Source organism: Oryzias latipes, chromosome 7, assembly GCF_002234675.1.
Source record: "Oryzias latipes chromosome 7, ASM223467v1".
NCBI lineage: Eukaryota > Metazoa > Chordata > Actinopteri > Beloniformes > Adrianichthyidae > Oryzias > Oryzias latipes.
This window is the reverse complement of record NC_019865.2, coordinates 19,995,160-20,012,369: the sequence shown is the minus strand read 5'-3', so window position 1 is coordinate 20,012,369 and position 17,210 is coordinate 19,995,160. Positions and strand designations below refer to the sequence as shown.

At 37.1% G+C, this 17,210-nt stretch overlaps 1 protein-coding gene across 2 annotated transcripts in view; it reads right to left on the bottom strand.

Annotated features, from left to right (window-relative positions):
• LOC101164479 (metabotropic glutamate receptor 4) overlaps positions 1-17,210 on the bottom strand; it is a 239,060-nt gene that overhangs the window by 17,669 nt on the left and 204,181 nt on the right. For both annotated transcript variants that reach the window (XM_020704800.2, XM_004070921.4), the window contains exons 7-9: positions 11,788-11,988; positions 2,698-2,834; positions 1,144-2,079 (exon numbers count right to left, since the gene is read on the bottom strand). In XM_020704800.2, coding sequence (XP_020560459.1) covers positions 1,144-2,079; positions 2,698-2,834; positions 11,788-11,988 — 1,274 coding nt within the window. The remainder of the gene's footprint in view (positions 1-1,143; positions 2,080-2,697; positions 2,835-11,787; positions 11,989-17,210) is intronic.

Genomic DNA, 17,210 nt, shown 5'->3' with positions numbered 1-17,210 from the left:
AGTCACTCCAAGAGGACAGCCAGGACCCTTGTCCACTTCCATCACCCCTTCTGAATTAGATTTTTCCTGACATGCTGAAGTGATGGAATATCTTGATTTCTTCTCTTTTTCGAAGATGTGCAATCAACACTTTATTCAAGCACATTACCAAAAAAAAAAAAAAAACACTAATGCTGTACCCCCAAGACCGTGTGTATGGCTACTGTATGTATGGATTTGGCTAGTTTTTTTTTAAGATGGTAAAAAATTGAAATTAAAGAATTGTTATGTAATTAATGTAATGGTAGTAGCAAACTAGTATGATCCACTAATCTGGATCATGTTATCACATGATTTACTTCAACTGGACTATAGTTATAGATAATTGATAAACCATGCAGGTGTTCTGATCTGTCTTGTCTTTTTCCTTTCATTAATTCAAGGTTATGTGCAGGAGAAGATACATCTGTGATTCATGGCCATATGCAAGGTTGATACACCTGATATCTCTGACCTTTGAGAATTGTCCTAGTATGTCAGTGATGACAGCACGGTTTCTAACAAACACCTGCATGGATTAGACATTGCCATGACTGCAGGTGCCATTGCACCTCCATCCTGTTTCTTTTATTAGTAATCTGACTTTTCCGCTCTCAGTTGTTTTGAAGAACGTGACCTCCGAAACCTTTCCTTTGACAGAAGCATTCAACACCTACAGTCATTTGATCTTTCCTCAGAGGCTAATGACACTGACCATATGGGAATTTGTGATGCAGTATCTCTAAATAGTGAGGGTTACTTGATCAAACAAAAAAATAGAAAAGGAATAAAATGGGGTCCAAGCAAAGTTCAATTAAATGGAGGATTCTCACAAACGGCGTGAAAAGCCTTGTAATCCTCTCAATGGAGTGTGAAGCCCGCCAGCTCTTAATGGATAGTGGCAACAAACACAAGAGGCTGATTCATACATGCAAAAAACTTGGAGTAAGTTTTCTTTATCATATGGCACTCTAAAAAACAAAATAATTCACATATGAAAATCCTATTTATTAAATTTCTCTTTTAAATATTTAAAGTCACCAAAAATAAAGTATTTCCATGTGACTTAAGTTTCTTCATCACCATCAGTCTTCATCACCATCTGATGAAACAGTAAGTGATTACCTTTTCTCTTGATTGTGAAGTCCCAAAGAAGATGGGGATGAAGGCTAGCCACACGATGCAGGTGGTGTACATGGTGAAGCCGATGGGTTTGGCCTCATTAAAGGTTTCGGGAACCCCTCTTGTCTTTATGGCGTAAACTGTGCAGGTGACCATCAACAGCATGCTGTAGCCCAGCAGGCAGATGAGGGACAGGTCTGAAATGTCACATTTAAGGACACCGCGCGCCATCTCTGGATTGGCTGTGCGCTGGTCCTCGTAGTCGATGATGGCCTGCGACGGATCAATGCCAAACCAGATGCACACCCCGAGTAGCTGCACAGATATCAAGCTAAAGGTGATAACTAATTGCGAGGCTGGAGAGATAAAGCGTGGGGCACTGACTGACATCTTTCCTTGCTCAAAAATCCTGTATATTCGATTAGTCTTGGTAAGAAGAGCTGCATAGCTAATACTCATACCAAGGCCAAGGAAAATTCTTCTCAGAGAGCATACAAACACGTCGGGGGCTGAGATCATAAGGAATGTGGTGGCATAGCACAGGAAAATACCTGTCAGCAGCACATAACTCAGTTCCCGACCTGACGCCTTTACAATTGGGGTGTCGTTGTATCGCACAAAAGTGGCAACCACAAAGAGAGTGGCCATGATCCCCAAGACGGCGATGAGGACGGGAAACACCGCCCATGGAGAACTCCACTCCAGCTTGACAATAGGGATCGGAACACAGCCGGTGTGGTTTTCGTTGGGTCTCAAATCGAACCGGCACATCTTGCAACTGTAAGTATCTGCCTGGTACTGGTAACCGTCACAGTTTTCACAGTGCCAACAACAAGGGATGCCCTTAACTATCTTCTTGCGCTGCCCAGGAAGGCACGGTTGGCTGCAGATGGAGGATGGGACTTCCTGCTCTCCACCAGGCCACTGCATCTTACTGACCTGCAAAGGAAATACAGAAAGGAGGAGGAGGAGAAGGCTTGGTCTTTTTTAAAGAGAAAGGCGTCAGTTTTCTGTGAGACATAATACCAAAGCTGCCATGTATGTAAGCACTTCAGCTCTAAATTTTAAAACTGAGAGAAAAATGCGATAGATAGTAGTGATGACATTGTGAGACGACAGCTGCGAAACGCCATATCAATAAATGAAAGTATGATGCTACGTTCACATTAGCATGCTGTTTGGTGACAAATATATGCCCCACTAAACTGAAATATTTGAACTCAAATCAAAGATAGGGAGAAAGCATGGTGAGAGACAAAGCATCTGAAAATGTATTTTCAAAGCAAAGACAAAGATTTTTAAAGCAAGCAATCAAGTTTTTATTTACAACTTTGAAAGTTTTGTTTTCAAATCAGAAACGTTTTGCTTGCAGTTTAGAACATTTCGATTTCAAAATTGGGACTTTTACCCACCAGTGTGTTGGCAGAAATGTAAATTTTATATTTTTTGATATAACCACAACAATCTGCAAAAAGTTAGCCGTGATGCTGTAAAAAAAAAAAAAAAAAAAAAAAAACTCAAAATTTACATTTTTTAACTAAAGAAAAATGTTCTTACATTCAAGTAGAGGTGATCCGTCCAGTGACCAATAATTTTGTATTCTGTGGTGTTGTTTGTCATCTGGTACTGGTATATTTCATAGCGACCAGGAGCATCACCATTCACGTTAAAGACCACTGGGGTGCCAGCAATTCCTATTAAAGAGAAAGGAAAAGTGTCATTCATTACCTATAATGTTTTTCTCAAACTGTCCCAAAGATGAATTTACTGTACAAGCAGACAGCAGGCCAGGGATTATGTGGCTTTATTGATGGGCCAAAACCAACATTTACTTGCACTGTTGACCCGGTCCTTAGAGAAGAGTCAGGACGGCGAGCTGTCTGTTCATGTTCTCATTTAATTTCACACTTCCTGATTTTGCTCGCTGCTCTTATTGCCTCTTATTCACTAGTTCCCTTGTCAGAGCACTAACGAATGACAGCGCTGATTTTCATTACCGCTTTGAGAGCTCTCTCATGTTCTTGTTTCTGCCCATTTTCTGAGACAAATCACAATCCCCCCCTTGAGCCTCTCAACTTGTCATAAAATAGAGCAATTTCTAGGAAAAATAACTCATAGATTTCCAGAATTGCTCCAAGGACTCAAAGAAAATGTGATGAATAAAAGAACCACGAATAATATGGTCTCGTCCTTTTTTTTAATCTGACGCTAAAACAAAAAAGGTGTTTAGGTATGAGACGCAATAAAATATCAAGCCTCTACTACGTTTCAAAGTAAGGAAATAATAAATTCAGGCAATAATATAAAGATGCTCACAAAAAAAAACAAAAAAAAAAAAACGTAATCAGACTGAGCTACTGCTAAGAAAATGTTCTATACTACTTGACCATGATCAAGTGAGAGTACTTTGGCAATATCCTGGTCTTAGAGCATGGCTGTGTGCTGTGGCTTAACTGCAAAAGGGGAAAAAACATGAACTGCTCACTCCGGGAAAAGATTCCATTTCAAAATTATTTGAATAAAGTAATTGAAAAAATAGGAAGATTTTTGGTAACGCTTTCTTTTACGGTACAGTACTTACAGTGTACTTAAGTGGTATTTACACAGTACTTATTGTGTAACTACTGGGTATGTACTTGGGACTTTTTATGGAATTTACTGGGTACTTACAGGGTGTTTACGTGGTACTTTTTATGGGACTTGCTGGGTACTTACATGGTACTTTTTTGTGTGTATTTATGTGGTACTATTTGATCGATACGTATGTGGTACATACTGGGTATTTATAATGGGTATTTACATGTTGTGCAAAGCTGTCTTTTGTGGTACTTACCACATGTAAGAACAAGGTAAGTACAAGTAAAGTACCTTGACCTTTAGGTCTGCTCTCCTTTTATGTTTCATGGCATTTACCATGAATTTACCACAAAAACTACCCCTTAAGTGCAATGAAACTGGACTGTAAAAGAAAGTCAGCCCTATTTCCATTCAACTACATGGTAATTTCAGTAGTAAATGCTGGGTATGTTCATTTGAATATTACTTGGTACTTACCCCTTAAGTACAATGAAACTGGACTGTAAAAGAAAGTCAGCCCTATTTCCATTTTTCACAGGACGGCACTCTTGGGTTTTCCGCCCAAATGGGAGGTTTTGGTTTTAATATTGTGGGTAAAAATGGCTTTGGCCAGGTATGCATAATTTGGGCGCTTCTTAGAAAAGGTATTCTTTAAAGCTTGACACTGCAGCCGCGTGTGGGAGGAGCTACCAGCTAATGTTATCGTCTGATCGCTACATGGAGCGGTGTCTGTGTATATCAATGCATGTTAGACACGGATAATGTGCAGGGATTAGGTTTATTAATTTGAAGAGTTGTACTTGGTAATCATGTTTCCATGTTTGAATTCATGAGATCATCCCAGAGAAAGTCTCCGCTTCAACTCCTGCAGTGAAAGCTGCGTCTAAATCTGAAAGCTGTGTTTCCATCTCTCTGACAGAGTTTGAAGCCAAAGCCCCTCCCCCATCTTACTACCTGCTTTGCCTCTCTTCCTGTTCACCTGTTCATATCCCCTGCACCTGAGAGTTGTTTCCCCCGCGCTCCTCAGTATTTTCTACACATAGCGTAAAATACGGTCATCATAGCGGCAGGTTGACAGGATAGTTGGGGCGCTCTGGCGCAAACGCAGCACAAAGATGAAAGAGCCGCACGCAGGTTATAGCGGGAATGCAGTGGGTTAAAAAAATGAATGGAAGGCCGGTCCGCTGAATAAATATTCCATACTGTACTGCTTTTATTATTAGACTGAACTATCTTTTATTTTGAGAAATCTTTTATTTTGACAAATCAGTCCAGTAGGGGCAAAAAAATCAACAATAGCTGTGTATTCTTGTTTTTCCTGATCCCCCCCTGCTAGTGTACCTTAATTTTATAGATATATATAAAATTGTATAATTGTGCTTTTAGACTAGACAGGTTTCTGTGAAAATGCGAGTAGAGTAATATGAGTGATATCCTCTCTCTACATCTGTGATTTGTGAATGTCTAATTCCTTTGTCTTGATCTGATTTTTTGGATTCTAAATTGTGTTATTTAAGTGAAACTGACACAGGAGCATGTCTGCTACGTTATACTGCAATAATTTCAGTTATTTCAAAGTGCACAACTTTTCAAAGTTTGTAACTAAAATCTACAAACATTGTTGTTACTTACCAGGAGAGGAGCCGCTGTAAAACAAGCACATAGCCTAATGATAAAGTCTGTTGTTCAGTGCACATTGAACGCATGTTGTTCTGGGAAAATCAAAGAAAGGCGTTTATTTTAAAATAATGATGACGTAATTCTGTCTTTTTACCGCTTTAGAGCAGCTACGGTAAAGATATCCCAGAAGAATCCGTGAAGCCACAGGAAAAAAAAGAAAAGTAAGCTAAATCCACCAAGTGGACATCTTATTTACATGAATGAACAGTTTAACTGCCTTTTCCTCATTTTCTTTTCTTTCTCCTTTTTTATTTTAATTTTATTTATTTATTTACTTTTTTAAATATGATGGAGACAACAATACCACCGAACAGTGACGGTAACTGTTTCTAAGTTTAAGACATATTTTTATGAGTAACTGTTTAAATTGCCTATTTATTTCTATTTTCATTTTTTTTTCCATCGTCATTTGTTTTATTCTAATGCCAATTGTAGGTGGAAATAATATTTATGAAGAAGAACTACATACAGTAACTGCCTATTAAAACATAACTTTTGTAATTCTTTGTCTAAACAAATTTGATTTTTTTTATGGCAATTTTGATTTTTTCTTTTATTTTCCTTTTTGGTGTCTTTGTTTAATGAAACTGAAATATACTATGTACTTCATAAAAAAAGGTTAAGTTGTGAATAAGTTATCCTGTTTATAAATGAGGATAATTGATTGATTTCAAGCATTGCAGTTAAAGCAATAAAAAATTTATAGACAGATTTATCAAACTCATTGCAGAAATGATTAAATAACTAAAATATACTTTATTGGTTCTGTACTTTATCAAAGTCATTATAATTTTTATGTTCATTTGAGCTTTTATTGTGATTGTTCTTGTAGTTACAAACCCTGAAGAAGTCCTGCACTGTTACCAAACTCTCCCTCACATGTTGCCAGTGTAATAGACAAAAATACAATAGCTTTGACTGCAACTATTGCAGAAATGACTGGCTGGAGAAGGTGAGGACCTGGGGCCATTTCCTGTTTTCACGGTGGGTGACAAACTCATGAGCTATGCAAAGGAGAGCAAATCATTCCTGGAACAACACAAAATTCTGGAAGAAAAGATAAATAATGTGAAAAAAACTCTGTTCTTTGGAATGTTCCTTTTTACTGTTTTGTTGAGAACTAAAAACAAATTTCAATGTGATGACACTTTGTATGCTGCAGAAGTGTATCATATTAAAGATTGTTGTTTTCACTGCTGTCTTGTTTCTCTTTAAATTTGCCTCATGTTACAAGAAGTAATCAGACCAGAATATGTTTTCACAATGCAGTTACTTCACCTTTACCAACAAGTTAGCATTGTCTCATTTGGTAAGGTCAGAAGACCAAGTGTGTATGTACACTGTACGGGAAGGTAATACGTGAACATACTCAGCATTTACTACTGAAAGCACCAAGTAATAGAGTGGAAATAGGGCTGACTTTCTTTTACAGTCCAGTTTCATTGTACTTAAGGGGTAGTTTTTGTGGTAAATTCATGGTAAATGCCATGAAACATATAAGGAGAGCAGACTTAAAGGTCAAGGTACTTTATTTGTACTTACCTTGCTCTTACACATGGTAAGTACCACAAAAGACACCTTTGCACAACATGTAAATACCCCTTAAGTATATTATAAATACCCAGTATGTACCACATAAGTATGAATCAAATAGTACCACAAAAATGCACAGCAAGTACCAAGTAAGTACCGAGTAGACACAAAAAAGTACCATGTAAACACCCTGTAAGTACCCAGTAATTACACAATAAGTACCATGTAAATACCACTTAAGTACACTGTAAGTACTGTCCTGTAAAAGAAAGCGTTACCAGGACAAAAGCCTGAACAGTGCTGTGTCAAAGTAAAGAAATCCACCCAGCCCAGGTGAATGTAGGGGGTACATTGAACTAGAGTTGAAGTTCTGGTAAATAAAATAAGATAAACACACTTCATTAGACAAACTTCTGACTAAACTTCTGAGGTCCAAGGCAATACTTTTTACTCCTGTGGACCAGAAAAAAAACCATATACTGTCGAGGCTTCATCATGTTACATTGTTACGTTTCAAAATAGATGAAGGAAGTTTTGAAACGGTTTTGACAGTTGATCAATTTTCAGAAGTGACAACACATCATTTTTTTTAGCATGACTTCCAAAACTTTTAATTCCCTTTATGTCCAGCTACTGAAGTTGTTTTTTGTTCCAGAAACAGCTGACATATGGACCTGGACGGGGTTCATATTCACACTGTAAGTAAACCAATGTGAACCATACCAGAGTATGAAAGCAGACTGAGACTCCCTTTTCAGATGGGTCTTGGTCTTCTTTAGTTCAAACCAGCATTAATGTATTAACATCTATATGAACAAAGTCAAACTATTGTTGAATAGAAACTACGGTCTGCTTTGAAGATCCACTCCGATACGCTCTCCCGCTAGCTTACAGTCCTAACAACCACAAGCTAACATTACTGGTGCAACGGAAATGGCGAGCAAACTCTGAGCTATCCAGCCGTACTGTTTTGAGCCAGATGTCAGCTCGGACGTGGAAAACAGAGACGTACATGGATCTATTGGTCTGCAAGTGGCTGTAGAATGGGGCAAAAATGTATTTAGTCAGCCCCCAATTATGCAAGTTCTCCTGCTTAAAAAGATGAGTGAGGCCTTTAATTTTCATCATAGGTATACCTCAACTATGAGAGACAAAACGAGAAAACTAATCTAGAAAAGGTCACATCATCTGATTTTTAAAGCATTTATTTGTAAATTATGGTAGAAAATAAGTGTTTGGTCAATAGCAAAAGTTCAACTCAATACTTTGTCATACCCTTTGTTGGCAATGACAGCAGTCAAATGTGTTTTGTAAGTCTTCACAAGGTTTTCACAAACTGTTGCTGGTATTTTGGCCCTTTCCTCCATGCAGATCTCCTCTAGAGCAGCGCTGTTACGGGCTGTCGCTGAGCGACATAGACTTCCAACTCCAAAGATTTTCTATATATAATGAACATATCTGCCTAAAAACACATTTAAACAGAAGGGATACCACAAGAAAACATCTCCCATTTAAAATAACACCTAAACCAGCAAAGCATTTGCAAATAATGTCTATAGACAGTTTGCTAGAAGTACATGTATTTTTTTTACATGATAAAATTAAAAGGTTGCTATAGTTTAATTCAATGCTGCAAAAGCAGTTCTACAATCTACTAAAACCTGTGAAATGCTTGGCTTTTGACAGACTAAGCATTCATTATTCATCCAGGCATGGAAACATTTTGCAGATACAAATCCAATGTGTAAATGTTACAGTCCTTTTAGAATGTATTTTTAGTACATTTAGTATGAAAAGGAACAACACTAGTGTTTCGCTCTCTTGCAGAAGGTCAACATTGATTTTTGATTGTGCTTTAAGCATGCAAGTCAAGAGTTTGGGTTTGAAATCAGAGGCTTTTCTGCCCTGGGATTTTTTTTTTTCCACAAAGGTCTTGTCAAAACCCACAGGATCTAACTGCTTCAGAATAATGCAGCTAGATTATTGAAAAGGCTTGTCTGAAAGCCCAGCAGGCAGCTCCTGCAATTATGAAGATATTCTAGCGCATCTCCCAGCAAGAGGGAGTTCAGTGGGTTGCTCATCTGCTAATTTGATTGCCTTAATCTGTGACCTTCTAAAAAAAATACCTTTCATCTTTCCTGGTAGACCAACTAAAATTTAAATTGTTTGGTTGATCACTACTAGATTTTAGATTAAACTAGTAATTTTTTCCACAGTTACCAAAGGAGAGGAACCATTTAGAAAACCAAGATAATAGATGACAAGAAAAGTTTCCCATCTACATGGACATATTACAAAAATGAACATATCTGCCTAAAAAAAATAGTTAAAAAAAATCCTTTCATCTTCAGAAATTGGTGGATTTTTTAATTCACGGGGTCTACTGGAGCCTATCCCACCTATTGTTGGGCGGAGATACCCCCGGAACATGTCAACAGTCTGTCACAGGGCCACACATTCACACCTAGGGGCAATTTAGAGACAACAATTAACCCTTGGACCATGGGAAGAAGCCAGAGTGCCCAGAGAAAGACTTATAAAATAGGGGGGAAATGGCTGATTTGGAAGTAACCTATAGTTTAAACTTAAGCGTAAACAAAAATAAATTACTTTAGAAACAAAACGTTTTATACACCCTTTTGAGTGTGCAGCCTTTTCTTCAGCATTGCCAGAACCACTGAGATAGCACTGTCTGCAATTAGTGTGGATTTGCCAGGTTTCTTCTTTCCTTCAGTCAGCATAGTCTCCACTCAATGTGCAGAAAAGACCCTTAAAAGCAGAGCAATCGAGGTAGTACTCCGGTAATGTAAGACATTGATTTTTGTTGCAAACTGAATGTGTTTAGGGCTGACAAGCCTTCCAGGAAAATATAGCTACAACAGTAAACAAAAATAAAGAAAGGAAATTCATAAAGAATTGAACTTTTCTGTAACATTGCCAAAGAGCATTTTAAATGAAGAATCGTTCTCAAGCTTCAAAAATTGATGTGTCAACCAGAACTAAACAAATATGACTCCAAACTACAAATCCAAACAAATGTATTTTCTCTTTTAAGTCTCACACAAATAAGAACTGACCTGCTTACATAGTAATTACAGGACTTGTGAAGAGAGTTCAGCTTTGAAGACGGGCACTGCAGCCCTGCTGTGAGCTTAAGTTTCCTGCTGATGTTCATTAAAGATGAAGACTAACTGTGAAAGCACATGAGGATCTTAGGAATGTTGTCCCAGCTATTGATACTTTTGACAGTTTATTACAGGGAAGCAGTTAGTTGTAGTTAATGAACATTGTTGTTAATGAACTGGATTTCTTCTCTTGTCAAAAACCAGAAAATATGTCTTATCGTTTAGCAGGTGGAACTTTTGGAGGAAATACGCAATTGAGCTGTAGTAGAACTGGTAAAAGGCAACCACACACTGTGAAGGTAGAATATTTTTTCATTTTTTTGCTGTTGGATTTGTGGTAAGCTTTCACAAACTGGTAAATAGACTTGAGTGGATGTTCTTTAATAATCCTCTTTGGTCCACTTGAAAAGGAAGGCCTGGGTTTTCCTCCAAATGAACAGATAGTAACTATTGGTCTGACAATCCCAGCAAATCCAACAATCTTTTACAGACCCACTCCAATGAAAATTGTATCTTTGGTATTTTTAACATGTTCTTGTGGTATTTTTCTTATGATAAAGGATATAGATTAAGAGAAGTAATCTTAAAGTTGCATCTCTGGGTGTTTTGTTATTCAGTTCGTCAGGAGTAGATGAAAAGATGCACTCTGAAAAGGATAAAATTTGTGATGTAGAAAATACGCTGGATGGGCTACTTGCAGACAAATAGATCCATGTAGGTCTTTGTTTTTGGAGGCTTTTTTTTTCCTTGTCTGAGCTGGAATCTAACTCAAAACTGTACGACTAGATAGCTCCAGTATTCCTCCCCATTTTTGTTGCACAGCTAAAGTTAGGTTGGGGTTTGAGGGAGCCCTGTAAAACTAGCAGGGGAGAGTGTGAACAGAGACAGAAAACAATTTAAAGAATGGCATAATCATAATTAACAGACCACTTAGAACGCTTTTAAAAGATGATCAGAGTGGAACTTTAATGCAGTTGGCCTAAACCATCACGTTAATCACTTACAGAAAAAGACACACTTTGAATTATTTCCATCTTTTTCCATCTTATAATGTTATGAAATTTTTTTTTTTTTAAAGCTATTGAATTCTGCCCATCACACCTCTCTTTAACTCCCAAACACCTCCCAAAAGGTCTTTCTATTTTTAAATGGCTTCATAACAAATGAGGCATTTTACCCTAAAAAGGAAAAAAGAAATTGACTAATATACTTTACATGAAAATATTTAAGCATTTACAGATAAAATATCTGCCAAAACGTCAGTTTAAAAATAGGAGAAATAAAACCTCGACTGATTATTGTTAGGATTACGCTGTCTTTCAACTGTCCTCCCACGCCTATTGACGGATGAATTAAACTCATCTGCTGGGACTCACAGTAGACTTGCAATGACAGTGCTGACAAGATAAGACAAGAAACCTGAGAAAAGACAGTTTCTGAGTGTCACAAACTGGGATTCAACATGCTGCTCTGCTGGAGGTTGTCAGTCATCCTCTAGAGCTCACATTTTGTAGTTTGTGCAAATCATGTCCATTTACAGGCCTGAGGATCGCTGTATAATATTCAAAATTTATAGACAAGCTGGTACCACAGCCTACAGAATAATATAAAAGAAGTTGCCTTTCAGGAATTTGGGCTTTCAAACTTTTGGATGATAAATTTGTCCTGTAACCCATTGCGTTTTATTATTAATAATAGAAAATCCATGCAGTGATGTCAGGACAACACATACCTGTAAAGTTGACGTTGCGAATGTACTTGAGCAGCAGCGTGCCGTTAATTGTCTCCATCTGGGGGCAGAGACCAACTTTCCCTGGGCAGAGGTCTTTGTGCATGTTATGGAGGGCATGAGCCATGGCATAAACAGCATCTATCACAAACTGAACCTTCCCCTCCTGTTCGTATGAGGAATCCTTCCCGATCCGCTCATGGTCTGTAAGAAAGAAAAAAAAACAACACAAAAAAGTTCAAGGCGTTTTTGAAAAAAATTGATCGAATGCAAATATACATGAAAAAAGTGAAAAAAGTAATTTCGTAAAATTTTCAGATGTTTCTAATTAACTCAAATGCTGCAATAAGCATGTTTGTTTTTATGTGGTGTCTGTAAACTTCTTGTTTCAACTGTAGTTGTTTGCTTCTCAATAGAAGTCTATAAGATTTTTTTTGGGGGGGGGATGGGTACTTCCTATTTGGAACGCGAAAAGGGAGGGGATGATCAGTCCAGTTCTCATTTACTGTCAGTGGTCTCAACCGACCAAATTTTGAACACCTCAAAATAAATTTCACATAAAGACCCGTTGGCCAAATCCCTCGACGGACATCTGCGGACATCGACCAATTATGAATGCAAGAAATACTTATGAATTACGTATATCATGCATGTATCACCAAACATCAAAATTTCAGACACTGAAAATGCGCAAAATGTTCCAAGTTGCTGTGAGGCATGGCCTTCAAATGGAACAGTCATTGCAGTTTTTCATAAGAGCATAATGAAGTACAGAACACAAAAGCTGCTGGATAATTATTCAAAAGTAAGGAATGATATTCCTAAGGGTTGTTGAATCAAGAAAATTACAGGGGTATGGCATTTTAATTTTGATTTTTCTTTTAGAGCTGATTGGTGTACCGTATTTTCCGCACTATATGTTGCACTGGATTATAAGGCACATCGTCAATAAATGGTCTATTTTTGAACTGGGTCACACATAAGACACATCGTCTTAGTGTACTGCACTTTATAAATAAAGTTTGATTTGACTTGATTCTTTGCAATATGTATAAATACAGACTAACACCACTAAAACAAATGTCACAGTGACAACGCTAACTCCCAACCTTGTTTGTAACACGTAACAAGCTATTAAGTGCGTCTAATAGTAAAAACTGTTACCATAATCTTTAAAATTGGCCTTTCATTGTTAGTTGTTTGATGGTGTTCCACCAATTGTCAACATAGAAAAGAATGCCCTGTACATAAGCTTTATGTTTTGTAATAGTACCAGGTAAATAGAAATGTAGCTTTTCAGGACAGAGGGCACAGCATGTTTACATGATCCTTTAGTGTTTATCTTTGCTAAGTCATGCAGTGCCATCGTGTCCATTAATTGTGGGCTCAGAGTTTGATGGAGTGGCATAGCAGGAGATAGAGACAGTGGAGGACAGGCCTAATCTTTCTTTAGTAATAAAATAATCACGTTTGACGTGTGGCTATTAATCAAAACTGGTTTGTTCTAAAAGGCTTTTTCAGCACCAAGCAGTGTTTTCACAATCCCTCATCCCATACTAAATAGCTGTTTTAATGGACCTTGCAAAATATTAGTTATCAACAACAAAAAGGGCAAGTTAAATTGAGAGTTTAAATGTTTTAATGTAAATTGTCGAAGCACAGGCCCATATTAATGCATACCTACAGTAATCTTCTGTTAGGAAGTCAATTGTATGTCCAGTAAAGGTTTTTTTTTTTTTTTTGTTAAATATTTTTCATTTTATTTCCTCTCTGATTTTCTTTTCAGTTGTTTACCATCACCAGTACAAATAAACTATGCATTACTATATGTAAAAAACCTGAATGAAACCTTTTTGTGTTCAATTACTGTATTTGTGCATTAACCCTTGTGCTATCCTAGGCACCTTAACATTGGGAGTTGGGTCATCTAGACCAGTGTTTTTCAACCAGTGTGCCGCGGCACACTAGTGTGCCGTGGGAGATGGTCAAGTGTGCTGTGGAAAATTGCCCTCATTAACTGATCTAAAAACATTTCCCATCTCCAGGATTTCAGCTCTGTGTTCATCCAAACAGGCCCTGATAAAACACTGAGGAGTTAGGAATATAAAAGATCGTAAAATACTTTTTCTTTGCGTTTATTTTATTTTATTAAAGACATTTGGATAAGAATGACAGTACCACGATTCAGCTGCAGCTCCGGCTGTGTTTGGGAAAAGTCCCGTTCCTTTGACTGTCTCCACCAATCATTCTTGAGGGGCTTAATCACATGTCATCAGTCTGACCAATCAGAAGTGGTTAAAGTCTTCACTTCCTTGTCCCGATTTAGCTCGTAAAGTCGCTCAGTTCTAACAAAAATACCAGCTAAAGCTCGTCTTTTGCGCTGTTGCTTTCCACAGAATCCGGTATCAGACCGTGGAACAAGTGAACAAAACAATGAAGCTCCGAAAACCGATCTCCGGCCGTTTTATGCACTACATCTCCCATGATGCATTGGGTTGTGAGAGTGACAGCGCATACGGAGATCTGTTGTTAAACGTCTTGAAACCAACGAACACGCATCAAACTATTTTTAAATCTTCTAACTTAACTTTTATTGAATCTTTTAGAAAAAAAAAGCTGCAGTTTCCAGCTTTTTCTGCAAGAATTATCTCAAAAATGCATGTGAGATTGTGGAGGGGCTGTAGATCAATACATACTATGAGTTTCTCCTTCTTTTTTTTTAATTTTTGGATGCTGGTGTGCCGCGGGATTTTTTTTAAGGTTAAAGTGTGCCGTGGCTCAAAAAAGGTTGAAAAACACTGATCTAGACCCACTAGACAGTGCGCTGAACCTTTTTTCTTCAATGATTTGTGAACCTCACTGGTGTGCATGGATTACATGAAATCTTTTCACCGTTATCCACCTTTGTTATGGTAGGGATAACACGTCAATGCAAGGATCGGGTCATCTAAGATAGCACAAGGGTTATAGATGAGATATTCTATGATATTCCACTTAATTACCCAAACCCTTTCTCCTCCCTTCATTAGTTTATGTTTTAACTTAGTCATATTTTGCCCTTCACTACGATGTTTGGCTTGTACTAAACCAGAGTTCTGAAAATGTCTATTTTCTCTATTAGAAAAAAAACGACAAAAAGCAGATAAATGTAATTTATTATATAGTTCTTCATTAAATCAAATAGTTTAATTGTTGTGTTAGTCTGAGTTCCGTTCATACACATCCAAAACATTATGTTAATATTTGTAGATGTACAAAATTAGGCAATACCATTTGACACTGTTTAGACAAGATGCACTGAAGTATGGTTCCCATCAGCCTCATTAGAATCATTGGACTTGTATTTCTCAAGCAAATTCATAAACCAAATTAACACTAGTTTCCTACATAAACCAGAGGTAAAAATATGCGTTGTTAAAACATTACATAAGAAAAGTCCGTGCTGTTGTGATTTATGTGAACAAGTTCCCTTTTTTGTGCACACATACCATGATTTAAATGTTGGAAGGAAAAATCCATTTTATTTATAAAAATAACCGGCTTGTTTTGATGGTTTGATCTCAGTGGGTCTTCATGTTTTGAAGTTTGACACTGTTGAAATATTCTTGTTCCTTACACATCATCTGTGGTTTCTTAAAAGTTGGACAGATTTGACTTGCAATTTTGTGGCTTCCACCTTGATAGTTATGGATGAAGATCTAGATCGCATTTTAATGGGTACAACACAAAATCTAGAGTACAAAGAAAGTTAAAGGCAACTGCAGAAATTTTACAGAGTATGAAGATAAACGTTATCCTCAAAAGTTAGGGGAAACTTGAAGCTAAAAAAAATTAGAATGCCCACTTTAGCCTCTTATAGACCGCTCCATGAAAATATTGTCTGATATTAAACTGGTCTGTGCCCTGAAAAAAGTTGGAGACCACTGCCCTATGTCACCCTATCTGACATTATCTAACATGTCCCAAAGTCATCAATGTAATCCAAAGTATTTATGCTTAAAAATAACAAAAACAAATGTAAAAACATGAAAATAAAACATTCATCTATGCGTCATGAGCTACATTTTGCGTGAAGCCATTGTTTCTTGTGCATGAATGCTAGTCAGATAAAACTTAAACGGCTCTTCATTATTGTGGCCTCAGAGAAAGATTTGACATACCTCATCTGACAAGCATTAGAACCCCATCCTGTGTTATTGCTCTTAAAAAGACAGGGCTTGGAGACCCCAGGGACGAAATTAGACAGCAGTGTTTGCCAACATTTCTTCCAAAGACACTTTGGGTCTGCCTGAAGGATCTCATTTTCTCTGCTTCAGGCTGTAAATATTAAATTAGGTCTGTGTTGTAATCTGCAAAGCAAGCTGCATGTGCTGGTACATCCACATATTGCAGCAAATATACTAAAAATTGTACAATTTGGTAACATGAAATAGTTATGGAATATTTTCCAAACAAAAATCCCAGAAACAGTGCACGTCAATCGTTTCTCAAAGCTGAGGACCAAAAAGCTCGCTTTTGTCTCTCAGGAGAATCCTGCCAAGCTAAAAGTGTTGTCCTCGATGCATTCAGTGAACATTGGAATTTGGACAGTCGAGCATGCAGGGGTGGCGTGTGTCTGCGTCTGGTAGCCTTGATGACTCATGCCTGCTGGGACTCAAAGGAACAGTGACTCAAACCAGTTCGCCTTATTCAAACTGTAACCCCCAAGTGCTGACGTCAACAAAACGCTGGGCCTTTGGGGGACGCCTTCATCGTCAACAGCCAATTAACAGTGAAAAACTGTTTTTACAGAAACGCTTTTTCAAATCAGCCTACTTAGAATAATTCTAGATTTAGAATGTCTTGAATTATGATGTATAAAAGAATAAAAAATATGTTGATTATTCATTACAGCCGTGATTTTATGAAATAAAACATGGAATTAGATTTATTTTTACTTTTTATAAGAGAAGATTTTAATTTGTAAAATTGACATGACTAAGATTGCTTATTTTAACTGGGGGGAAAAAATACTTCAGCAGAGGTAAAGTAACAATCAAAAGTAATAATTTAGTTTTAATCTACAAAAAAAGAGAACTAGTAATAATAATAATGCAAATATCAAGTAACGGTGTGAAATTAATATATCAGGCAAACAACAAAAGAAAAAAAGAAAAACAGGACTAATTCTGGTATTTCTTGAAATTAAATGTTACCTGAATAGTTATAGAAATTTTTTTTTTTTAACCAACAAGGTATTTTTTATTGATGGGGTCTTCAGAATAAAATGGGAGTGCACAATTTCAAAATTGTGACTTTCTATTTCCTTACTATTTATTTTTCTAAAGAAATTGTCATTCTCATTTCTTATTTATTTGTGTTCTTTTTTTTTTAAATATGACAGCAGAAACATAAAACTAAATCTTGACGTGTTGTTGAATATGTTT